Source organism: Paroedura picta, chromosome 6 (assembly GCF_049243985.1).
Source record: "Paroedura picta isolate Pp20150507F chromosome 6, Ppicta_v3.0, whole genome shotgun sequence".
In the NCBI taxonomy this organism is placed as follows: Eukaryota; Metazoa; Chordata; class Lepidosauria; order Squamata; family Gekkonidae; genus Paroedura; species Paroedura picta.
The window spans coordinates 38075000-38100972 of NC_135374.1; the positions used below are offsets into that span (position 1 = coordinate 38075000).

The following is a 25973-nucleotide window of genomic DNA, read 5'->3' on the forward strand; positions in this document are numbered from 1 at the left end:
ATTGTTTAATGCCATAAGGATAGGTCGTTTTTCTTGTTCTGGATAGTCTTATAAGCTGTTAAATGATGAGCATAACAGATTTTTAATATTCCAACAACTTCGATGCCATTTGTGGTGGTTCATGAATGGATACTTTTCCAGGCATACTCTGCTCTATGGGATCATCTCCACACCTTCTCCTCTGTTGGGTATTGGCAGTTAGACAGGCAGGGAGCTTGTTGAAAGCAGAGCACATTCTTTCTGATGGTGAACTCCTCTCCCCTGCTGGGGATTGGGAGTTGGTGGACTCAAGGCTCTAAGCCAACGCATCTCGCTTTTCACGCTGAGCATAGGGGCATAGCTACTGGATGTCTCAGCTGACAACCCATACTGTCCTGACTGTGAGTACTTGCCATGAGGGTGAAAAGGGTGCTTGTTGTGTATGTGTGTGTGGGGAGAAGTCCTCTACCACATGTACTGCAGGGCCCTGTCTCCAGGCACCAAACCCATCCTGCCAGCCCACTGGAGTCCTTAGTAGGAAATCTCAAGGGGTCTCAAAACTTCCTTTCCCTGATCTTTCCCCAGAACTCCCCAGCAACAACATCATTAGCATTGTCTAAGGTGACCAGATTGTCCCACTTTTGGAGGGACATCTGGGGGTACCTGGCAAATTGTTGAAATTTAAAAAATATATTATTAGAACACTATTTTTGCGTTCTATGAAACTTTTTATTGCTCCATATAGACCACATTTTAAATCAAGACCCCCCCCCCCCCGGGTCAATGGTGTCCCGCTTTACCAATGTTAAATTCTGGTCACCTTAGCATTGTCCAGACATCTGCAGTTTCTAATGCTCTTTGGAGAGGATTCTGACAGCAGTGATTTAAGGGGGTGGGAAGCATCCTCCTCTTCCACATCACAACTCCCTGCTGCTGCTTTCACCTCAAATACACCCCTCTGTGGTCCATTCGAATCTAGTACCAAAAAGCAGCTGCCTCTCCCAGCTTCTCCAGTCCTGGGGCCCCATTTGAAAACAGTTCTATACCTTCCCATAATCCAACCCTCACCAAATTTGATGGACAGGTAGGAGACTCAGCCTGATAGTTTGCTATCTTTAGCACATTGGCAACTCGTTTTACCATATCACAAGCCTTACAAACAAAAATGGTTCATTTAGCCCCACAAAGTTCCTGACAGTCCACAATTCATGAATGCTATGAACCATTAACTGAAACATATTTCCACAGTTCCTGCCCATCCCTGTTCCTGAAGTCTGGGCTACATTTGTGATTTGGGGAGATCTTAAGGCCCCAACTGGAGACTGGCAACACTAAAACAAAACAAAAAAAACACATCAGCTGCCATGATTCATCCAACCCATGTATGAACCACAGAAACGGAGAAGACCTGATGTCTTCCCAGTTTTGGTTGTGGGCTATATTTTCCACTAAGATATATATTTGTTTGCTCTGTTGTTCTCTCCCAGGACAGTGAGTGTTAGTTTATGCACAGTTGACAAAGATTCCTGTTGTGTATTTTTGGCTTTGAATTCTCCTATGAATTCATGAGGACAGAAAGAGAAAAGAGACTGGGCACATTCATTTGTTTGTGACTCCTTCTACCTGCCCCAAACTGACAGCATATTCTAGGGAAATCAAGCAAAAGCAGATCTCCAAGTTCCTTTCCTTTGTCTTTGGAAAAGCAACAGCAATAGAAACTTCCTTACCTTGGGTTGGGAGAAGATTTAGGGCCTTTTCGCACAGGGATCTTTGTTGCAAATTGTTTGCGGAATGAAAAATCGCCATTTAAAATAGTGGAATTCGTCGTTATGCATACCTGCCTTTGTAGTGGAATCAGTTGCGTTTTTTAGCGTTTCCCACAGGCTTCCGGTCTCGGCAGAAATCGCTAGAAAGGAAGCGCTATTGCCAAGCTTGTCCCGCCCCTGGCCGTCAAGCAGCCAATGGGCAGCCGTTAGCATGTTCCCAAACAGCCCCTTTCCCTTTAAGAAAGGTTTAAAAAAAAAAAAACGACCCATAGCAACGAATCTAGGTAGATTCGTTGCTACGGAGAGACCCATCCAGCTGCCTAATGTGAGCTGTCGTTTGATTGTATGATCGTTTGCACGCTGCCTCGAGTGATAAAAAAAAAATCCCCCCCCCCTCTCACGGGCCCGATTTTCGGCTGAATTTATTTGTAAAAAATAAAGGGACTTTATTTCAGCAAACGGGCTTTTCAGTGGTTTGTGCTTAGTGACTAAAGGTGAAGGACTGAAGCCAGGGAAGCCTCTAAACAGAAAGAGGCTCGCCGGTGCGTTTATCCCCGCTCGCTCGGAGAAAAAAAAATGGCGATCGCTTCGCCGGAAGTTTGGAGGAGAGAGCCACGGGGAGGGACTTTGAAGAACCAGCAACAATGGTAACGCACAGGTCTTTAGCGCTACTGTTGCAGATTGGTTGCAGGAGTGTATCGCTATCCGGAGGGTGAATCCACTTTTCTGGATTCCCCTGAAAGCGCCACAACGAAGCGCTTTTTGCTGATTGGTTTCAGGATTGTTGCAGATTGTCTACGACGTCGTGGGTTATGGCAAATTAGTAGCGTTTCCAAATAGCAACCATTCTGCTACTTTGAAGCCGTGCGAAATGGCCCTTATTCAAGTAAGATTTACTTCATCTTTCCACAGTACAACTCAGTGCTTAAACATCCATGAAGAGTTTGGGGGGGGGGGGGGCATATGTGGCAGTTTCTGCAAATTCAAATGAAGCTTGCTGAACTCAAAACAAATAGCAAAAGAATGATTCCCAAATGGAAGTATGTTGTAGTCACAATGAAGTTGTTTATATGGACATGACATTTTTGGCATGTCTGAGGCAATAATTCTACACCCAAATTCCCCCTTTTAGTCTCAGTATTGGACATACATACAGCACAGGATGTTACAACAATGCCCAGTAATTCTCAAATATTAGCAACCTATGGATCCCTATTTCAATTTAAATTATTTGGAGGCCCCGGCATCCTCCTTTAGCGTTGCCAAGTCCCCTCTCGCAATTGGCAGCAGATGAGAGGAACTTGCCAGGAGAAAAAGAAAGGCCCAGGCCACTTCACTGGTGTTGTGCAGGAAGTGATGCCATCATGCTGATGACTTCCAGGTGATGCTGTGGTATTTGGGCAAAATTCTGCAGGAAAAGTGAGTTCTACTATAGTTTTTTTTGCTCAAATATCGGGATGTTACCTGGAAGTTGCTGGTGTGATGATGTCACTTCCTGTGCAATGCCAACAAAATGTACTGGGCCTTTCTTTCTACTGGTAAGTTTCCCTTCTTCCATGGGCTACCTGATTGGGAGGGTCTGGTAACAGGAGTCCCTGCCTCTACTGGGGGGTCAAGCAGGTCTGCACTCAGAAGGCAAGAGAAAATAAGTAAACAGAAAACAGAGTGAAAACCAGTTCAATTTTGTTCCAGAAATAATCATGATGTCTGAATTTGTACTTGAACTGTTCAACCAATTAATGTTCCTGTGGCCGGCTGCTTGGTTCACAACGTTTATGGGGTCAATGCAGTGCAGCTGAGATGCCTGGGTACACAACATATGGCCTATGGGCTACATGCAGTGTGGGGGACCTATGCTGTTGTGGCCCAGTCCCTTGTAGGGGGGGGGGGAGATGTGATCAGAATACCAATTCACCACTGGGAATCAGCATTTTGATCATGCTCTCCTCCCTCTTCCTGCCTAGGAAGTCTCTTGCTTTGTTCCTGATGTATTAGTAACATTTTCCTCAATGACAGGTGATGTTTAGATAGTCTTATATATCTGATAATATAAGAAGAAACCAAACCTTATAGTTTTAACCTAAGGGATACTTTCAGCCAACTGTTTATTATTGCAATAATCTGTAGATGTCACTTGTTAACTTAGTACTGAGTACCCATACCCATGCTTAAGGTATTGTTTACTGTATACATATAACACATGTTGAATTCAAGTTTAATGTAATTTATTATTCAAATACATTCATTTTAATTTCAAAAGACAGGGAACATAAATATAGCTATGGCTAACAGGGGTCAGTTTATCCAAAAGGCTTCACTTTCCCCCATAATTAACAAAACATTTAACGGCCACAACAGAAAAAGTCACTTCAGAAAATGCGTACATAAATCAGAAAAAAACAAACAGAAAAAGCTGGTAGCCCAGTCTACTGTAATATCTCACCAAGCACAATCAGGTTCACACCAAATGTATATGCTGTATCAGTTAATGAGTTCAGAACTGCCACCTTACTACATGTTTCTGAACCAGTTTTTGAAAGTGCATTATTAGATCTCCTATGGGTGTAAACCTATTATATGAGAGAGAGAGAGAGAGAGAGAGAGAGAGAGAGAGAGAATAGCTTACAAAAAAGTAAAAAACACAAATCCTAACACAGTGCCAGAAAAGACATTTCAATATCTTGCGAATAGAATAGAATGCTGACCTATAAATATCTAAATCTAAATCTAACCCTGGAAATTAACTGTGCCTGGATTGGAAACTCAAGAAAGCCAATTTCCTGCCAAGTATCACTATCAGAGTTGTCTGAAATAACCTGAAGGAAAGTTTTAGAGGTCCTGGCTGCATTCAGATAACATGAACAAACCCCAGTTTGCACAGAGTACAAATAAACTTGAAATACCCAGGCTTGCCTGTTCTGTCTACACCAATATTAAATAATTGCTGATTTGGCAAATCTTTGGTTTAACTTCCACATTTGGAAACTTTAACAAACTGGTTAAGAAATGATTTAGCCTGATTTTTATGATTTTCCGTTGGCAAGGAACGTTTCTCATTTGTTAGTGTCCAAATTTGGATGCCATAACAAATTATGTTTGTTGCTAAGAACTCCAGAATCAGGATGTTGTGAACATGCTGGTATGAGAGGGAGGGAGAGAATACCCTACCCCAAAGATTTCACAACATGAAAAACATGTTGATTGTGGCATTTGAATGCCGTCTGCATTTTATCAACTGTATTTTAAGAATTTTTATCACACTTTTTCTGACTGATAAACATGTATTAAAAATCACACTAAAAATAATTAACAGACACTCCAGATACATCTTTAGCAAACCATCTTTCCTGTTAAATGTAATGCACAAAGATGTTATTTTTTCAGACTTGCCATGTAAATCAGGACATTCCTAGACAATGATTGACACTACTTACAATAAGAGGCTTGGGGTATCAGATGCCTGCCCCAGTAAGCACAAAGAAAAAGAACATTTTACACTCTGATACTCCTTTGAGCAGCAGGAATTCCAGGGGTGGCGTGAGAGCAAAGACTTATGATGACAGGGTGTTTTTATAGCATGTTTAATTACAAATGTACAGGGCTGAGGATGGGCAGGAAGCAAGCACCCAAACAGACCATGGCAGTCCCTAAAGCATCATCAGTGTCTCCAAAAGTATCTTTCTTGCCAGAAAGTTGTAAACTCAGGCTTCTTCTATCCTTCACTGTTTACATTAAAACTAACGGTTTCTTGGGGGTCCGCACTTACTATAGCTAATAGTAGTCCAGGCTGGACCCTGGATGAAGCTGTACAACTGGGCTGTCCATAGACAAGGACAAGGTCTATACTGACTGAAAATCCCCAGATATGTGGGGGAATATGACTTGGCAACACAAGGAACAACTTCAGTCACTGACCATTTGGTGGATCAGGATTTTGGTTTGGGCTACAATGCTATCTTTTTATTACCATTTTCTTTCTTCTTTTCTAATAGACAAGGTAAGAAAGGGGGAGAGCAAATGAAAGAGGTGAAGGGAGAAAAAAAGAAATACACGGTAAAAAATTAAGAGTAAGACCATGTCATTGATTGGGGCTGCAGATGGAAAAGATTGAAGAGATCTGTTTCACTACCATGCTGTGAATCAGAATCCCTTCTTCATGTATGTGTCGCTCTATTTTGCTGTAGCAAAAAGTAGAGAGAACAACAATTCATTCCTTATAAGAGCTGAGTGGCAGGGGCAGAAACATGTATTTCATTCTGTATTTTATGTGAGAAGACAGCACTGTGCTATACCTAGGACTGTCAACCAACAGCCTGGAGAAAATAATGCCCTATACTTTTATCGGGGGTTTAATGGGATACTGTTTAATAGGTCGTGCTAATAGGTCGTGCTATTTCCATCAATTACATGAAAAGCTGCTACTGCCCATTCCCACATATTAAGCTTTTATCAAAGGGGGAGGGTATCTTTACCCAGGTTGTTGCCAGCCATTGGGGCAACCAGGAGAGCAGTGCAAAAGTACTGGCTACTTATAGCTTAAACATCCTCATGATTTTTGTTAAAATCTGCTGAAATGAGGAGGCTTTGCATTGCATATAAACATTAATAATATGGTCATTATGGTATTTGTTTCATGCTTCTTCATTTTTTTATAGTGAGTGCTTTAGATTCAATCTAAAATGCAGGCAATGATTTCTTCTCTACGACTACATTTCTCCCATTTTTTTTCAAAATTATCATTCCTGTTCCACTTTTAAAGTTTTTACTTGATCAACCTACAGTGGAATTTTTCTAAGATGACCACATCATGGTTACAGGTTCAGTCTGAAGAATTATTCACTTTTATAAATTGATGATGAGTCTTGAGAATATGGTCAGCTTAGCAGGCAAAAACTAACAAAATATTTACTTCTAACAAATTAGTTCAGACCTTTTGACAAGTCTACCACAAAGCAGTTGTCAAAGGCACTGAGGCCTGAACATTTCTAGTGGGAGCTGATCAAACTTCCTTAAGCTGAATCAGACCACTGGCTTCTATAGTTCAATGCTTGTGGTATATTTATTGGCTACATTGCAGTGGCACAGTCTTCCCCTCCACCCTTTGATATTTGTGTGTTCATTTAAACTCACAGGATGGAGTCCCTGCTCCTTAGTTAACATAAGAAGAGCCCTGCTGGATCAAACCAATAGTCCATCTAGTCCAGCATCCTGTCTCACACAGTGGCCAAACAGTTCCTTTGTTAATTAGAATTGTAGACTGCATGGGCTCCTGTGTCCTGAAACCAGTTGCTCCCATCCCTTTTTCGTTTTGCTATTAATGTTATAAATAGGTGTTGTTTTGAACACACCAGACTCTGTGGTATGAATCCAAGAGCAGGAAGCCCAAGTGTCTCATTCCCTCATTTGCAAGCAAAAGGGAACATCACAATGCTAACTACTTTGATTAGCATTGATTCTCCAGGATCTCAGACAGAGAAACTCGCAGCAGCATCCCAAGCAGAGTTACACTCTTCTAAGCCTATGAATTTAGAAGGATGTAATGCTGTCCAGGACTGATGCCTCTACCTCCATACTTGATTCAGGTGACTGCAAGCCCCATGCAAGGTGTGCTGCACTAGCAAGCCATGAGATTGGGGAAGTTGTCTGCCTAATCACAGCAGGGGACAGCTTTGAAGGAGCCTGCTCAGGAGTCAGCCAACTTGAAGGAGCTCAGCTGGTTCTCTGCAGCATGTTCACCAGCAGAAGCCAGCCTGCCCAAGTTCCTGCCATAGATAACCCTAACACTGAAACCCAGGGGAGCTGTAACAAAGGGCAGGGAAAGCAGGCAGCACTGACCTGCTTAGAGGAGGTTGGGTGAGCAAGCAGCTCCTTAAAGAAGTTCTGGGGAAGTGGCAGTGAGCCCACCAAACCAAGGACTGGGTTGTGGAGGGATCATTGGCTGAGTACAGGGTTAGCCCTTCTTCGTTGAAACATTCAAAAGACATGCCCAGGAGCAGCCAGGGAGGAAGAGCCAGACACATTCCCCAGCAGGTGGAAATAGGTAATTGGCAAGAGTGTAAGAACTGGGTGGAGAAACTGCCTCCTCTTGCTCTATTCCCTCGTCCAGTTAAAGCAACCTGGCAGGTAAGACATCCTCAGACTCAAGAACTTACCACACCACTTAGGGTAGCATTGTTAGTCGCTCTCAAACCTTTCTTTCACTGGAGATGCTGATGGTTGCCATCTGCATATAAAATAGGGGCCTTTTCGCACAGGGATCTTTGTTGCAAATTGTTTGCAGAATGAAAAATCGCCATTTAAAATAGTGGAATTCGTCGTTATGCATACCTGCCTTTGTAGTGGAATCAGTTGCGTTTTTTAGCATTTCCCACAGGCTTCCGGTCTCGGCAGAAATCGCTAGAAAGGAAGCGCTATTGCCAAGCTCGTCCCGCCCTGGCCGTCAAGCAGCCAATGGGCAGCCGTTAGCATTCTCCCAAACAGCCCCTTTCCCTTTAAGAAAGGTTTTTTTTAAAAAAAACGACCCATAGCAATGAATCTAGGTAGATTCGTTGCTACGGAGAGACCCATCCAGCTGCCTAATGTGAGCTGTCGCTTGATTGTATGATCGTTTGCACGCTGCCTCGAGTGATAAAAAAAAAATCCCCCCCCCCTCTCACGGGCCCGATTTTCGGCTGAATTTATTTGTAAAAAATAAAGGGACTTTATTTCAGCAAACGGGCTTTTCAGTGGTTTGTGCTTAGTGACTAAAGGTGAAGGACTGAAGCCAGGGAAGCCTCTAAACAGAAAGAGGCTCGCCGGTGCGTTTATCCCCGCTCGCTCGGAGAAAAAAAAATGGCGATCGCTTCGCCGGAAGTTTGGAGGAGAGAGCCAGGGGGAGGGACTTTGAAGAACCAGCAACAATGGTAACGCACAGGTCTTTAGCGCTACTGTTGCAGATTGGTTGCAGGAGTGTATCGCTACCCGGAGGGTGAATCCACTTTTCTGGATTCCCCTGAAAGCGCCACAACGAAGCGCTTTTTGCTGATTGGTTTCAGGATTGTTGCAGATTGTCTACGACGTCATGGGTTATGGCAAATTAGTAGCGTTTCCAAATAGCAACCATTGTGCTACTTTGAAGCCGTGCGAAATGGCCCTAGGTGTTTTCCCATTGAATAATTGGTCCTCCTTCATACAATATACTTCCAACGAGTTGTCTACATCTGTATATGGGTGCATATAAGTAATTTATAGGTACAGTACTAGAAGAAACGGAATCTGACAAATGTAGTCACTGTCCCATGGCTCTTCCTGCTCTTTTTAAGGTGTTCCATAAATCTTGCTTGATTACCTAGGTGTAAACCCTTCAATTAGCAACTTAAATTGCTCTGAAATGAATCTATTGGTATTAGCATCCCCAGTTATGTATTTATATATTAAGCCCATCTTTCTCCAGCCTGCCAGAGTAGGTAGTGTTGTGCCTGGTGGACCCATAGTATGACCCGATACAAGGCAAGTATCTCTGAGCCAAGGTGGGTTGGTGGGGTGTAAATATTCTAATTACTTAATATGTAAATGTTCCTTTGTGGAAAATCACTGCAAATCCAATTACATGTAGCCATCCATCCATGGATTTCACAAAGCAAAGCTTTCCCCCTTCTCCTTCCCACTGCAGCGCTCATGTTTTGTTCCTGGGGAATCAGCAGATACTCAAGAACAGCATAAAGGACAAAAGGGGGGTTGAATTAAGGGAAATCGTGTCTGAAGAATGCTATTTCTAGATCTGTGTAGTTAGATACATACCAATGTGCATCTGCATAGTAGAATCTATCATGGAGATTACTTCTGCTGATGCAGGTTCCATTGCTCACAGGTGTCTCAGTAGTCCGGTTTTTCAGTGAGCCTCCTTTCTCCTTTCAGCTTTCTTTGTCTCTGTACCATAGCTTTCTATGTACCCTTCTCTATTACAACTTCTCCCCTTATTTAGGGTTGCTAACTATCTCTCCTCCTTTAGGAAAAAAATGTCATTCAGTGCATTATCCCAGTTAGTAGTCAGGCCCCTCCTCTCACAGAGAGACAGAAACACCTCTCCATACAGCACCTCAGAATTCATCAGTGACTGGCCCAAAATGAGATAAAATAGATGCCAGGCAGAAAACAAGTCTGGGCTGGTATTCCAGAAGGTGAGTCAGAGCTCTGAAGAGATACATAACCGTGAGAAAATAGGTCTCTATTGATTTGTCTTTGGACTGATCTCATCAGATCAGCAGCCTACTTCACTTTCCCTGCACCCATTCACCCTAATAAAGTGGCAATTAATCAACACTTAATTCTATTTACCTTACCCATTTCTGCTAGGTACTTGTAGGGTCATCAGCCCTCTCCCACACTATTACCCACCTCAGGAAATTCCATTAAGCTATTGTTTTTCTGGCAAATACATCAACCTGCCCAAGGATATGTTTTGCCCTATAAAGCAGTGGTTCCCAACCTTTTTATCACCGGGGACCACTCAACGCCTTTTACTGAGGCCCGGTGGGGGGGGGTAGTTTACTCCTCTACTCTCAACCACTGCCCTAGCACTCTCTGATCGCTATGGTAATATTTAAACATCCCTTCAAAATAAGATACAGACACGCCACAACAATGAAGTGTGTTGGGGGGGGGATGAAGTAAAGGGCCGGGGGGGGGGGGAGAAGGCGTCCTTCGGAGCCCACCTCCAATTAGTCGAAGGACCACATGTGGTCCGCGGCCCACAGGTTGGGGATCGCTACTATAAAGAATTCTAATTTCCCCTCCTCCTCACTCTGTCTACTTAAAGCACATTTCCCCAACTAATTAGGAGACCATCTGTTTGGGAACACCCTCTCTGTACCTCTATCCTCAACTTCCCTCCTGCTTCTTCCCCCAACTCTCCTCCTCTTCACTTAGTTCAGTGGCAACATCACACAGGGATTTCAAACTCTGAACAATGAACAGGGAATCTTACTCAGCAAGTCATGTGGTATGGCTAGGAAGCTATAACAGGCTTTACAAATGGTGCCAAATCCACTACCAGCTTTTACATCCAGAAAGAGAAGCAATGCAGTTGCAGTGAGCAAATATTCTCCCATCCTTTTTCATGAACTTGGATGGGCTGTGGATGTATCTAGAGCGAGAAAGAGCAGCAAACAATGTGAACTTGGAAAATTATGCCGGCCTGTTCTACTAAATATAAGAAACTCATTTCAAAATAGGCATGTTTATCATACAAAAAGGGAACAAACTAATATCATCACAGAGTCTAGCAATCACCTTGTAGGAGCATGGTTGAAATCAAGTTTAGCATTTATTTCTTTAGGTTAGTAGTTTAATGACCAATGCCTGGCATGGGCTCTTCACATTTGCAATGGCCTGCTTCAGGTGCCGCACTGCCTCCACTGGCCTGTCACAGGATGATGATGATGATGATGATTGGGAGGACTGTTACATGTATCCTTACACTCCATTCCTTCCCCTACATTGATTCCTCGCCCACCCCTCCCCCGGTTGCTTGAACCATACTTTGCCATGATATGCAAACTGGGCACATTATGAATAACTCTAATCAAGAATTAACCTCTGAACTATGCTTTAAAACCATCATCGTTTGCAAACCATAATTTGGAGGCAATCCTGATTAATATGAGAGCAAAGTATGTTTTGAGAAACTTAGGCAAAGAAGAGGAGGTCCAAGCAAAGGAAGGGGAGAAACGGTTCATGGGCACTCTTTGTCATCTACTCTTAATTTGGTGATTAAACAACATGAGACCCATCCAAAAGAGTAGCACATTTAAACATCATGGTTGACAGCCTTAAGCTTCTTATTCCAGAGCAGCAGAAATGAACCATCTGAGCTCCTGTGGTGTGTTAATCACAGCACAGTCCACTTCATAATTAGTGAATAAAGCATCCTCTGCAAACCTTTCATCTGCCTGGGTCACCACAGTATTGCAGATCTGTAAAAACTTGGTGAGGAATAACCTCAGCTAGGTTATGCTGGTTTAAGAACTGCTCTTAGGTTATAGTTATACCTTTTTCCAAACTCCAAACGAAATAACTTCTGGTAGATATGCATACACATGAAAAAAGATACCTGCATATTCAATACATTTGTATAAATAGCTGCATATCATTAAATGAAATTATTGCCTGTGGCCTTTTCATATATAAACGAGTCATGCTGTGCATCCATATAAAGCTTTCTACCTACTTCACATCTTCTGTTCATCCCAGGAGACCATTTAGCTGCAGACAATAGCAGTGTGTGCCTGCTTGCTCACACTTTCCTGGGTATTTTGTTTGGCTACTGTAGCTTCTACAACTGCTAGGTATGTAATTTCCCAAGGTTCTGAAGTAAGACAGCATTTAAGATCTCACCCTGCCCCCACCCACCCCATCCAATTTGTTATCAACCTATATAAAAGACAACCTTGGACCTAATTATTGAAACCCCAAATATTGGGTTTACTGCATTTACCAACAACATCTTTTGTCCTATTTTGTTATTGAACTGAAGGTAAACTACAGTGGAACTGAGTTTTCCGTAAAGGTCTCACAATGGCCCATTATGCACGGCCACCAAAATGGTGATTTCGGGTCACGTGGAAAACACGGAGGGGGAAGACGCGAAGCACACCGGTTATGCACGGGACGGGGCGTGACGGCGGCAAAATCCAGAGTAACCGATTATGCATGCGGTGATCCCGGCGCCGCTTCTGGTTGCGCCCCGGTCACCCAGAAGCTGCGCTTTCTTCTGCGTTTCGCTAACGTGGCTTTTTCGGCAGCATGCACCAAAGCTGCGGCCGGTTGCAGCGGCACCGTGCGTTATCGGTGATTTTAGTCGCCGACCATTCTACCCCAAATGTGCATTATTCCCCCCGTGCATAATGGGTCAATAAGATACATGAAAAGAGTAAAAAAAAGATAAATTCAACTTTCCTAAAACTAAACAGACTTATGAGAAGTAAGATTCAAATGAGTAGCTGTGTTAGTCTGAAGTAGCACAATAAAATCAGAGTCCAGTAGCACCTGGAAGCTCACACCTTGAATAAATCTTTGTTGGTCTTAAAGGTGCTACTGGACTCTAATTTTATTATGAGATTATGATTATTATTATGTGACTTATTATAAGTCACATCACTCCATGTAATCATTGTTTGTCTTTAGTATAGTATGGACACAGTCCTGACTGAACTAAAAGAAAACACCCAAAACAAACATGGGATTACAGTAATTTTCAGAAAGAAAGAAAGAAAGAAAGAAAGAAAGAAAGAAAGAAAGAAAGAAAGAAAGAAAGAAAGAAAGAAAGAAAGAAAGAAAGAGCCACTGAAGTTGTTGCGGTTTACTTGAATTATACTATACTTACAGATTACAGATGTATGAGGACATTCAAGCCTAATCAAATAGGAGTTCAGAGAATGAGTGGAACCCCAAACTCACCTTAATGGTCAGCAGTGGAAGAGAAATTCTGCAGGTACAATAGCCCACCTCACTGTAAGTGTGTATAAGTGAAGTGAAGCTAGAATTCACTGCCAAGAGTTGACCCAGGATTTTCTGACTGGACAACAATTGCTGAACCCAATGGGCTAACAAGGAACAGGAGATGCAACTGAAGAGTCCTTTTCTGGTTGTAAAGGATAATCAACTCCCACAAGAGCTTTCCCCCTGGAAAAGGAATAGTATCTACAAGTAAGCCCATTCCAGTGTTTTAACAGAATCAAACACACTTTATGGTTTTAACTGTTTAACTGGGTTAATTCATAACATTTTGGATGTGATGTTCATATTGTTGTAAACTGTCCCGAGCTGGCATCTGGGCAGGGTGGTCACATAAATCCAAACATAAATAATAAAAATAAACGAACATGACAGGGCAGATTTCTGGTTTGGGGGCCATATTTATTTAGGCAATGTATATCCCAATGTATATCCCTAAATAAATATTTATTTAGGCAATGTATATCCCGCCTCTTGTGGTGCAGAGAAGACTCTTGCGAGTCCCTTGGACTGCAAGGCGAACAAACCGGTCAGTCCTAGAGGAGATCAGCCCTGACTGCTCTTTAGAAGGCCAGATCCTGAAGATGAAACTCAAATATTTTGGCCACCTCATGAGAAGGAAGGACTCCCTGGAGAAGAGCCTAATGCTGGGAGCGATCGAGGGCAAAAGAAGAAGGGGACGACAGAGAATGAGGTGGCTGGATGGAGTCACTGAAGCAGTAGGTGCAAACTTAAATGGACTCCGGGGAATGGTAGAGGACAGGAAGGCCTGGAGGATCATTGTCCATGGGGTCGCGATGGGTCGGACACGACTTCGCACATAACAACAACAACATATCCCACCCGCCTGACAAGTACTGAAATAACTTTTTAGCACCGCCTTTGGACATGCTCCATTTAACTGGCAATTTGAGCAGGCAGGTCTACTCGTTCAAGGGCTCTTCAGTCTGCTTTAAGTAGTTCATTCAGCTTTCCTAGCTTCCTCCTTATTATTTCTGTTCCAACAGAAACAAACAAATATCTGGGAAGAGATTTGAAGCAGCACATTAAATGCCATTAAAAATCTTGCTTATGATGTTTGTGTCTTTGACCTTTTTAATTATGACAGTGACAAAAGAAAAGTCCACAGCATCTAGCATCGTATTATCCACATAAACAGGCAAAACAGAACTATATATTTTAGCGTTCTTAGTACACAGCATTCTTCTTCATTCTTGTTTTTTCTCCTCCAACTAGATATGACCTTTCTTCCACGTACAGAGTATGAATTATTGTGTTACAGTCTGTTATACTTCTTTCACGGTCTTAATGCTATGTACACATGGAGCCCGCCAGAGGCAAAAGGAAGCGATAAGTTCTTTTTTCTTTTTAATAAGTCACTTATATTACAAAACCGAAGTGAGTACCAAAATCATTTTGAAGCAATATTTAACCATCACTCTACAGCCATCAAAAGTGAGAAAATCAGTTAAGACTGATGCTCTAACTTGAATTCACAGGGAAAGAAAATAAACACCAGATGCTTAGGGGGTGGACGTGGATATACAGAATTAAAATTATACACACTATTACACAACAACTACTGCTGTGTTGATCCCAGAAGATGTGGGGTTGACTTCTTAAATGGAAATGAACAAGCAGAAAATGTTTTCATGAAATACACAATTATGCCTGTGATCCCCAAAGCATTGGCAAAGGCAGAACCCTGTCTGAACACAACTCTGGAGGTTATTGAAATAATCACAGATGGGACTGAGAATAAGGGCAACTTTCTCCTCTACAAGAGTACTGCAGCGTACCAAACGAACTGTTGGCTTAGGAAATGCTACAGTCTTACTAGATGATGTTCAGCATTTCCAGTATTGGCACAATGGAAGGATACCCAACCACACCTCAGGAGCAGTTGCTCACTGCCAGATGTTAGACAATTGAAAATCACTTAAAAGTAATTTTGGCTGTATTGGCTCTCCACTACAATATAACCTAGTCCTAAAAATGAGGGAGAGCCTCTTGTGGTGCAGAGTGGTAAGGCAGCAGTCATGCAGTTTGAAGCTCTGCCCACGAGGCTGGGAGTTCGATCCCAGCAGACGGCTCAAGGTTGACTCAGCCTTCCATCCTTCCGAGGTCGGTAAAATGAGTACCCAGCGTGCTGGGGGGTAAACGGTAATGACTGGGGAAGGCATTGGCAAGGCCACCCTATATTGAGTCTGCCATGAAAACGATGGAGGGCGTCACCTCAAGGGTCAGACATGACTCGGTGCTTGCACAGGGGATACCTTTACCTTTAAAAATGAGGGACAGCATTGAGCAAATGTTCTGGTCTCTCAAGGAGAGGTTGCCACTGACCTCATCCCTTCTAAGAGGTGCTAGGGACCTCTCATTATGTGCTGACTTCTACTACCACCTTCTCTGGAGCACAGGGCACTGAAAGAGTGGAGTCAGTCTCTCACATCGTAGCAGGGTTCAATATTCTAGAAACAAGAAAGAGATCTCACTTCTTCCTTCTGAGTAGATATCTATTATATGCTCAATAACACGGCAGAAGGGCAATATCAGTCCATCCTACCCAGCATGGCAAGCAGCTTCCTTCAATATCAATAATCAATAAGATATTCAATAAGAAAGTTAAGTAATGAAGAATGCAATGCTTGGCTGCAACAAAACAATGCTGCAGATCTAAACTGCAAAAGAAAAAAAATAAGCAAAGATATTATTTAGTTATTTATTTGTTATATTTCTCGACTGCCACTCTCAGTCGGCTCATGGTGTTTTACAATAAAAGTAAATATACTAAAACCCAACACCCAGTAACCCTTTCTCAACTAAACATGAAAGGATTAACTGTAGCTCCTTCACATAGGAGTTCTTGTGCAACTAGCAAGGTGACACCAGTTTCTTGAAAGTGATCCCTTACAGAGAACCATGTCCCAAACAATGGATTCTGAGTATTATGTGCATTCTTAAAATTAATTCCTTGTGCAGAGTACTTGTCATTGTTATATCTGGAAATGTAGTTATAGTGGAACAATTCCACAGGCTCCATAGAACACCTGTTGACGGAAACTTAATTACAGTTTCTGAGTGAGTTGTCCATGATATATATTTTTTAAATCTCATTCCACCTACAGGGAGCTCAGGAGCCAGTGTGGCATGGCAGGTAAAGTGTCAGACTAAGGTCTAGGAGATCCCAGGTTGAATCCACACTTTGCCATGGAAGCTTGCCATGGACCTTGGGTTGGTGACACCTTCTAAACCGAATCTATTGTAAAGTAACATTGCGAAGATAAAATGGAACACAGAAGAATGATGTAAGCACCATTGGGAAGAAAGAGGAGGTATAGGTGAAGTAAATAAAATTAAGGAGCTCAGGATGGCTGGTCTGTCTTTGATCTTTGCTTTTCTCTGGAAGCATAAAACACTTGGAATGCTTTGTAATTATTATGACTGCAGAGATCAGGTCCAAAAATAATAGGTCATCAAAGAGGTCCTCCCCTTCCCATCTTATCTTCGTAACAATCCAATGAGACAGGCACGACTGAGAGATTGTGAGTAAATCAAGACCACCTAGGTGAGCCTCAGGATGGGATGAGGAGCTGAACCCTTCTGCCCAGCCTCAGTTGAACATTCTAACCACTATGCCACACTCATTTGCTTTTGCTGAACCTGGATACTGCACACAAGATACTGCAATTATTCATAGTGCAATCATAAGCACATGCTCCCAGACATAAATCCCAGTGACCTCACTGAGATTCACGCTATAGTAAGTGGATTGCAGTTTCTCTTAGTAGGATCATGCAGGCTATCAGTTGGATCTCAGGTCTTCCAGATTCACTGATTTCGGCATTGGAAGTCTGTAGTGACATGCTACTGATATGGCAAATAAAGCAGCTCAAGCACTTTGTGGCTCATTCTCTTCACATTATTTTTAGGCAGCATCGATAACTTATATGTATTTGTGAAGATGTCTGGGAAGAGGCAGGACAGTGTTGTGCTATCTTTTGGATAAGTAACATAAAAGGAGGCCAACCTGATACCAGATATTAATCAGTAGCTCCACAAACAGCAGGATCCCAATCATGTTTGGTCACCTCATGCTGGTTTTAAAGATTTAAATTGCTGTGATAGATTTTGCATTTTATAACTTCCACACTGTTTTTGCTAATTTAAATCATTAGTTATTTTAATGTATACTCTGTTAGTTATTGAGAATGCTATAAAAAGTGGTATAGTAATATTGTCTTTTTCGGAACTCCTGAGAGCCTTCTCAAATATGCAAAGGGTTCGGGCCCTACACTGTAGCCCAATGCACACTTGTGTGGTCCATTGATCATAATGGAACTTTGTCATGAGTAAACGTGCATGGGCCAGTTTGTAAGGATGGGAAAAGCACTGACCTTTACTTTTCTCTATAGTCATAAAATACTTTGGATGCTTTGTAATTATCATGATTGCGTGGATCAGTTCATTGAAAAGAATAAATCCAGTTAAATCAAAAAAATTAGCACTCTGTTAACTGCCCCAAGCCATCTTGCTGGGAGGTCATAGAAATCATCAAAATAATAAATAAATATAAAAATGAAATCAATTAAAAAGCTGCCTTTCTATTAAGAGCAATCAAAATGGCAAAAAGTGTACAGGCTTTCAAGAACACTGTTTTATATCATTTTGGTTATCCTTAAAAATGATTACATGGATTAAAAAATTTTTTTTACCAACACTGCTCCCAGGAACCTATGGGCAGTTAAGTAACTTCAGCTTTGAACCTGATTGAGAATCCATACTTGTCTGTCAATAGGATTTGGGTCACAAGAGGATGCAGCTAAGACAAAAGAAGTAATTAGTTGTCAGCTCACTATTTGATCTGTAGTTTGTGCTACAGATTGAAATTATGGGGACTTTCCCAAGGTTTTCACACCAGACTACTCTTCAAGATTGCAACACTCCTCACTTTAGCCCTTCAAGCACATCGTGTTCCACACATGCAGGATAGACTGACGCAGTTTGATATCAAGCGGCTACTATGAAATGACATTTTTTCCTTGTCTAGCTATGGCTTTTTTGCTCAGCCTTGAGTCAGAATTTGGACAGAATCAGCTAGAGTTTCACAGTTTCTTCTTTAAGAATATAAGAGGTAGCTTGCTATAACAGACCAAGTGTGTATCTGACTTAGCCTTCAGTTCATAACAGTGTTCAGCATGATAAACGTATAGGAGAGACAGCCTCCTTATGTGTCAGATGACTGATCTCTCTTGTTCAGTGTTGTCTACTCTGACCGGCAGTAGATCTCAAGAAGATACACTTGATCTTTCCCTGCTACTTGAAATCTGTCAACTAGAGAAATCAGTTTATTTAATTATACTCCACCTTTCTCTTCAGTGGAAATTCGGAGTGGCTTATATCATTCTGCTCCATTTTATCCTTGCAACAATCCAGTGAGATAGGTTAGACCAAGATTGTGTCTGGCCCAAAATCATCCAGCAAGCTTTCATGGCAGAGTGGGGATCTGAATCTGGATCTCCCAGATCCTAGTTGGACGCTCTAACACATCCTTTCTCAACTTTTTTACCATTGAGAAACTTCAAAAACATTCCTCAGACTTTGTGAAACCCCAGAAATGGTGCAATCATCCAGAAGATGATTGGGAATCATAGCTGTGTAGACACTCACCTAGGACGCCTCCTCTTTACAGGCACATCACTGGCTATTTTGGGAGGGGTGGAGGCAAATCATGTCATCCCATAAATGTTAAACATTTAAAAATATATATATTAAAATTAATTCCCACATATTTGGGAAACCCTTCCAGAGCCATCAGGAAACCCCAGTGTTTCATGAGATCCTGGTTGAGAGAGCCTGCTCTAACCACTATATCACACTGTCTCCAAGCAAAGTTCTCTCTTTCCCCCCTACTACTGTCTAGAGAAGTTTACCTCCTGAGCAGAATATAACTGCTGTAATCTTAAAATGGGCAATAGGCATAACAAGATTGCTCCTGAGGCAGGCTTCCTGTGTTAATGAGTGGCCAGTCATGTGCACAGTTTAGAGAGAACACTGGCTCCAAGTCAAGGATTGAACCCGGAACCTTCGGCAGACAAGGCACATGGGCTCTCTATTAAGCCTGCTCTGAAGTCCCTCTGGGGAGTGTACACACTGAACATGAAAGCAACACCTCTCCTGTAACTAGACTTTCAGATGCAAATCTAACAGGTTGGATCCACATTAGTATCCCCTGTCATATTGGAGAGATGTTTTACAGAGACCTGTAGATCTCTTCTGTCTGGCTGATGCTCCTAGGTTTCATCTAGCTACCATGCCTAACCAGCTTTGACAGACCCATGTCCCCACGAATTTGTCTAATACCACTTTCCAATCCAGAAAATCCAATCACACTTAATAGGAAACAGAACTGAAATCAGCTGGACTCAAGTTCTGAGTAAGCATGTTTAAAGTTTGGCAATAAATGAGGTTAATATCTTTTGTCTTCTAGTTGCATCTTTGAAAAATGAGCTTGCCAAGATGTACAGACACCTGATCACCAAAGTATGAAAGTGACAATGTTGCACAGACAAATGGTCCAACCTAGAGACACGATTATCAAAACATACTTATTTTGCATCTCTCTCTCTCTCTCTCTCTGCAGATCTAAGTATTTCAAACATATGCTAAAACGTCCACGTCTCAGCAGATCTAGTGCAATAGGTATACACTGTACTGAAGCAATTCTAATCATTATCTAAATCTCTGATGGCATTTAAAATACAACTCAAAACTCAACATACAGTTCATTCTTGACAATTAAGCTAAGCCTATTTAGATAACTGGACACTTACTCCTTACACAATAAGGCCATGTGGTCAACAGTACCGCCACGATACTCGCATATCGTTACACATTATGTTTGCAACGCATCCTCAAATGCCTTTGAATCTGTGTCTAAGAGTGGCATTGACACTTGGAAGTGTTCTCAACAGGGTCTGGAATCCTTCATTACTTCTTGCCACTGGTGTCAGAGGGACCACAGGGGATAGAGTCCGGTTCAGCCAATTAAGATGTGCTGGCTTCTTTGCAACACACATAGGACTAGTTCGTCAACATCCTTCCTTCATCTCCAAGCCCCTTATTTGTTAAAGAGATCTGATTGGCTAAGAGGATTAGAAACACGAGAGACAGCTTTTCATTGATGCCGCGCTGCTTCCACAATGCAATAGTGATGGACCCCTGATGCCATCCTCCCACGTCTTTAATGGAGCGCGTGTCCTGAGTTGCGTTGCAGTCCTGCTGATAGAGAACAAGATGCTCACCAGCCGCAGCCGCAGGAAATGTGCAACTTGACCCCGGAGTTTTGAAGGTTGAAATGCGCACACAGGGAAGCTCGCGCTGTCTGCCCCCCCCCCCCTCCTCCAAATTTTTCCCTCGAGAGGGCAGAGAACGCGCAGTAGACAAGTCAGGATCTTTCCCCGGGGATTAGGCTGGCCAGGAAACAAGGCTTCACGGTCCTGTACTCGGGTGCCTCATCTAACTCCTGTCAGGTCGACTGCATCCTTTCCTCTTCCTTCAGAGCGCTGCTTCTTTTCGGCCAGGACCGAAAACGCTGGCAGGCTGGCTGTTGTGCCCCCTCCCCCTTTGTTAGCTTGTATCAATCTCGACACAGAGCGAGAAAGATGATGGGCTGGAAGGGTCACCTGCTGCGTGGCCGGCCCTCCTTCCCGATCCCGGGCGATCCTTTGAAGGCCTCGCCCCGACGCGGCGCCGAGGAAGGTCCTTGCTGGTGGCTGCACGACGGAACACCCTCCCGGCGCCTTTTCCTGGCGGGCTCTGCAGTCGCCCTCGGCGGGCTTTCCAGGGAGAGAAGGCGAGGGCTCGCGAAGGTCCCAGCGTGGCAGGAGAGACGGGGCGGGGGTCGGCAACACCTCCCGTTTGACGAAGGGCGAGCTGGGGACTAATAAGCACCTCCCGATTCGGCCAGCGAGAACGCGAAAGCAAGCAAGTTAAGGAGGTGGGAAGGCGGAGGAGAGAGGCGACACCAAGGCAAAGCAGTCAGAACTGAAAGAAAGAAAGAAAGAAAGAAAGAAAGAAAGAAAGAAAGAAAGAAAGAAAGAAAGAAAGAAAGAAAGAAAGAAAGAGCAAATGGAAAGTGCAAGAAACAGAGTAAGGAGCACTGATTCCTCCCCCCCTTTGGGCTACTGCAAGTGGGGAAGGGGAGGGGGAGGAGCGGGGCGTACCAATAACTCTCGGATGGGGGGGGAGAAGTGAAAGGATAGTGGGACCTCCCTCTGTCGCCTGGCGTCCCGGGAAGTGTCACATAGCCCCAGACAGCCCCAGCCAGTTCGTCAGGGAGGGCTGTCCGGGAGGCAGACGGTGCGAATGGTGGCTCCGCGGGCGGGCGGGCTGGCTGGGGGGAGTGTCCGTCCTTGCCCCCCCTCCTTTGCTGGGCGGGATGGTGCGTCCCGTTCCTTTGGAGCGAGGGAGGGGCGGCGGGCGCGGCGCCTCCCTGCTCAGTGACACACGGACCCGGCGCTGGGGCGAGAAGGCGGCGGCGGCGGGAGCGCTCGGGAGTCGTAGCGGCGACGGCGGCGGCCGCTGGCAGGGAGCGGAGCCTGCAGCATGGCCGGGGTGCTTGGGGCCGCCGCTCCTCCGCCACCCGCTCCCCCCGGCCGCCTCTTTCCCTTCTCTTTCGCGTGGCGCCGCCGGCGCCGTTGCTGCTGCCGCCGCCGCCCGGCGTTGCCCGCCTTGCCCGGGCTGCTGTCGCTGGGCTTGCTCCTCTCTCGCGTCTGCTGCGGTGAGTCGCCGGGAAACTTTCTGGGGCGGCGGCGGCGGCGGCAGTGGTGCGGGGCGCGCCACTTTCCCGGGGTCTGTCGGAGGGGCCGCCGCGGTGGGTGGGTGGGAGGGAGCGAGGGAGGGGGGGAGGAAAGGCGGGCGGGACTTCGGGGAAAGTTTTGCGGCGGCTCCAGGAGGGAAGTTCGCCTTCGGAAAGGGGGCGGGGTGGGAGCGCCTCTCTGGCCCTCCACGAGGGGCCGACGGGGAAGGCTTCAGCGCAGAGGGGGAGCGCTACTTTTTACCCCCCCCCCCCATTGACGAGGCGACGGGGTTTGTGACACCCGGGGGGAGGGGGTTGGGGGGGGTGAAGGACGCGGGAGACGACCGCGAGCCTCCTCTCTCGGGGACTTCGGTGGGACTCGCTCTTGGGGGAAGAGCGGGTGGGATGGCCGTTGGTGGGGAGGGGGCGGCGGCTGCCGCCGGGCCAGGCCAGACCGAGCTTGTGTCTTCGGGGGGAGGAAGCTTTTGGGGTCGAAGAGCTTGAGAAGGAAGGGAAGAGACGGAGGCGGCGCGTTGTGGGGCTGAGCCCCCGGCAGAAGGGGGGAGTGTCTGTGCCGGGGGGGGGGGGGTGCGCGCGCGCGCGCGTGCGTTCGTGTGTCCTTGAGGGCTCCGAAAACTCGACCCGGCCGTGCCTGGCCCCTCGCCTCTCTTGGCGAAGCCCCGCCGTCTCGCTTGGAGGCTCTGAAAGGAGCTGCCCTGATTAGCGCCGCTGTTGTCTTTATTGGGGTGGTGCAGCGGGGGGGGGCGCTTCTTGCGCAGGCAACTTGGCGGGGGGCGGCCGCGAGTTTCCAGGTACCCCGCTCGCGCGCTCTCTCTCTGCTGGTGGGTTTTGTCTGGGGCGGGGGGCGGGGGCGGAGGCGAGGTGCGTGTCTCGCCGCCGGGCCGTGTTTTGTTGTGGGCGCTGTTGCCGGGAGTTGGAGCTGCCGGGATTCCACTTGTCGACGAGACCGTTACGCGCGGCATTCCGGGCGCTTGCTGGGCGGGCGGGCCGGAGGCTGCGTGGCTGTCTCCGCTCTGTCTCGGCGGATGACGGGGCAGCTGTGATTTGTGGGGAGGACAGGCGGATGTCATTATGCCGCTGGCCGCCGCCCTTTTCGACCTACGCCCTCCCCGGCTCAAGCGCTTTCTTCGCTGCCGGAGGTGGGGGAACCCTTGACTCCAAAAACAACTGGTGGGCCTCGCTGGGGCTGGTTGGTTGTCGCTCTGATGCGGAGCAGCAGGTGCTGAGGCCATTGCAAGGATGTTTGCCTGGCAGCCTTCTAGGTGTTCATTGGGTCTCCTTGGTATGGGTTGTGTATCTCCCCTCCCCCTTCTCTCTGTGTCCTTGAGAATTAAGTTTTCAGTCTTGATAATATTGTTCTGGGGGTATTTATTTATTTGTCATTATACCATGTGGCACTTGTGTAGTATAGCCAGGAGATGCAAGGAATGTCTGATAACCAAGCAAGAGACCTTTGGGGGTGACTTGTTTCCTTGTCTTGATCCTAGTGTTCTTTGGAGGTCTCCCATCCAAATATTAGCCAGGGTCGACCCAGCTTAGGATCCGAGATCTGACTTGCCTGGGCAATCCTTGGAGTCAGTTCCATTGAGTAGAGTGGAGCTTACTTCTGAGTAGACTTATTTAAGCCCGTTCTGTTAGTCGCTTGGGTGGTGTTAAAAAGGGAATTATTGCAACAAGGGGAGTTGTTGGAAACCTGAAAAGTCAATAGAAATACTGCAGTTCTTTTTACGGAAGGGCTGAGGAAGTGATTTGGTATGGACTGGTCCCTGGAAATTTCACCTTTGGCATGATCAACTGCATGTCAGAGCAGTATTTATTACTGCTGCTTCAGTCATATACAGCTGGATTGGATACTGGCTCGTTCAAAAGTAAACATTCCCAAGTAAGCATGTATGCTAAACATATCATGCTGCTAAACATATCATGCATTTATGTAGCTTCTTCATCAAAACATTGGGGGACAAGGGATTTAATAATTTCATCTTGGCATGACTTCATCTCTCCAAACTCCTGTGCCAGTCTGTTGTTAACTCTGGAAGCTAGAAATGAGATGCAGAGAGTGACTGTCTGCATTTTTATCCCTGTCAGTTGTTAGGTATAGGTTTCTGTCAGAGGTGCTCCGTTTCCTGACAGTTAAGTTTGTAAACTGTCTACAAATTAGAGCCAGTGTGGTCAGTTTTTTAAAAAATAATCCCCCCCACGCATGTGCGCACGCACACACACACACACTGAGTAGTTTGCCTGTGTTCTTGATAGCACAGAAAAGTTGAGGACTCATGTATGCTCTTGTATTGTTTGCTTACTGCTTCTTCCTATCTCTTGTCTACTGTTTGCAACTTGCTACAGGTACATAAAAAACCTTAAATTTACCTGGCTTATTGTTTACAATAAAACTCTCTTTGTGAGGAATAATTTCTTCATTCTTATTCACATAATGCTTTTCCTGTCTGTTGTCTCCCCAAAACATTTTCTACTCAGTGGGAAGGGGGAGATACGTACTCAGGGTGGGAGCACTGCCCGGAGACATTATTACTGAGAGGTGGTATATAAATAAAATAAATAAATACTGTTTTTCCATTGCGAAGGATTTCTTCACAGCCAGGGACTTTTCATTTGGATAGTTGCCCCCCCACACACACACACACTCTTCTCTGTACACTACCCTGGTTTAGATAATTTCATTTCAAAATCTTAAACTGGAATCTGAGTTCATCCAAATGTTTGAACTATACATTAATTGAAATTGACAAGGCTTTTTTGGTCACTAAAAACATTGGCCAATTTTATTTGCTATCCACTAAGTGAACATTTTTTCCTCTGTTAGGTTTGAGGAACTCAACGGAGAATGTAGCAGCTTCAAAGATTGTTGACCAGCTTTTTCTTAACCCTGTAGGCATGTACCTTTGGGCTAAGAACCAAAGTATGTGTGAGGGGGGGGGAGTTTACTGGCTGAGATGGAGTTTAATTTTGCTTTATTTTTTTTTAAGGCATTCAGTGGTAACCCATGGCATAGTGATCAAGCATGCATGGTCAGTTACCCGACTGCCATGCCAAATGCTACTACTGCATGGATATAGTACTGTGTGCAAACAAATATTCAAGATGATCAAACAAGAGGCTTGATTTAACAACAACCAAAAAGTCAGTTTGAACAAGGTATATCAAATGTAAGTTGTCGTTTTTGCAAAGTTTCTGTTTCCAAAGTTGTACAGAATAGGAAGTTATACCGATTCTCCCTCATGGCCCCAATCTGAGTTAAAACCCGTACAGCTGCTGTTTCCCTTTAAAAGCTGTTGAGACGATTTAGTCATGGTTTTCCCAGTGTCTCATTTAGGTAGGCTCCCAAATATTTTCAGCTGTTCAGTCTGACAGGCACTAACTTGGGTTGCTTGCTGTGCTTGTGCATTCTGAGGCTTCCATGTTTGAAAAGCCTTGAGTTGAAGTCCAGTTGTCTGTGGCAGAGCTCTAATCCAGGTGACTTGACAGATTTGGAGGTTGCTTCCTTTTCACAAACAGGAATTCTAAGATGGGGCTAAATGAAGCTCTGGATTTCAGTGTTGCAAAAGTGAGGCGTGAGAGAGTATTGTGTAATCATGACATACTTTTTCATGTCATTACAGACAAGTTTGTTCTGATATCTGAATGTGGCCTGTAGAAAAGCACCATGTTCTTTGTACCACAGACCTGAAACGCTCTGAGCATTCTACAGAATTGCTCCAAAGTGATGTAGAATTAAAATTTGATGATTTGCTTCCCTTTTTCTCTAGAAAGATGTTTGAAGATTTTATTTTCACCTCTCAATAGTTGATGTCTAATGGGACTGACCGTACTTGCTACTCTTGTGCCACTGGTTTAGTATAGATGACGAACCTGTTCTCTACCTTGCATCAAGCTTGAAGAAGCATGAAGCAGAT

General features: G+C 44.6%; 1 protein-coding gene across 4 annotated transcripts in view; it reads left to right on the plus strand.

The window, feature by feature from the left end:
* Window positions 1–21685: 21685 nt before the first annotated feature.
* The window catches only part of NECTIN3 (nectin cell adhesion molecule 3), a 60201-nt gene continuing 55913 nt past the window's right edge, over window positions 21686–25973 (plus strand). Inside the window, exon 1 of one of the 4 annotated variants that reach the window (XM_077342163.1) lies at window positions 21686–22020. In XM_077342163.1, coding sequence (XP_077198278.1) covers window positions 21846–22020 — 175 coding nt within the window. In that variant the 5' untranslated portion in view covers window positions 21686–21845. Of the gene's footprint in view, window positions 22021–22967; window positions 23199–25973 lie in introns of those variants that run through there. The other 3 variants (XM_077342162.1, XM_077342160.1, XM_077342161.1) reach the window with 3 other exon arrangements.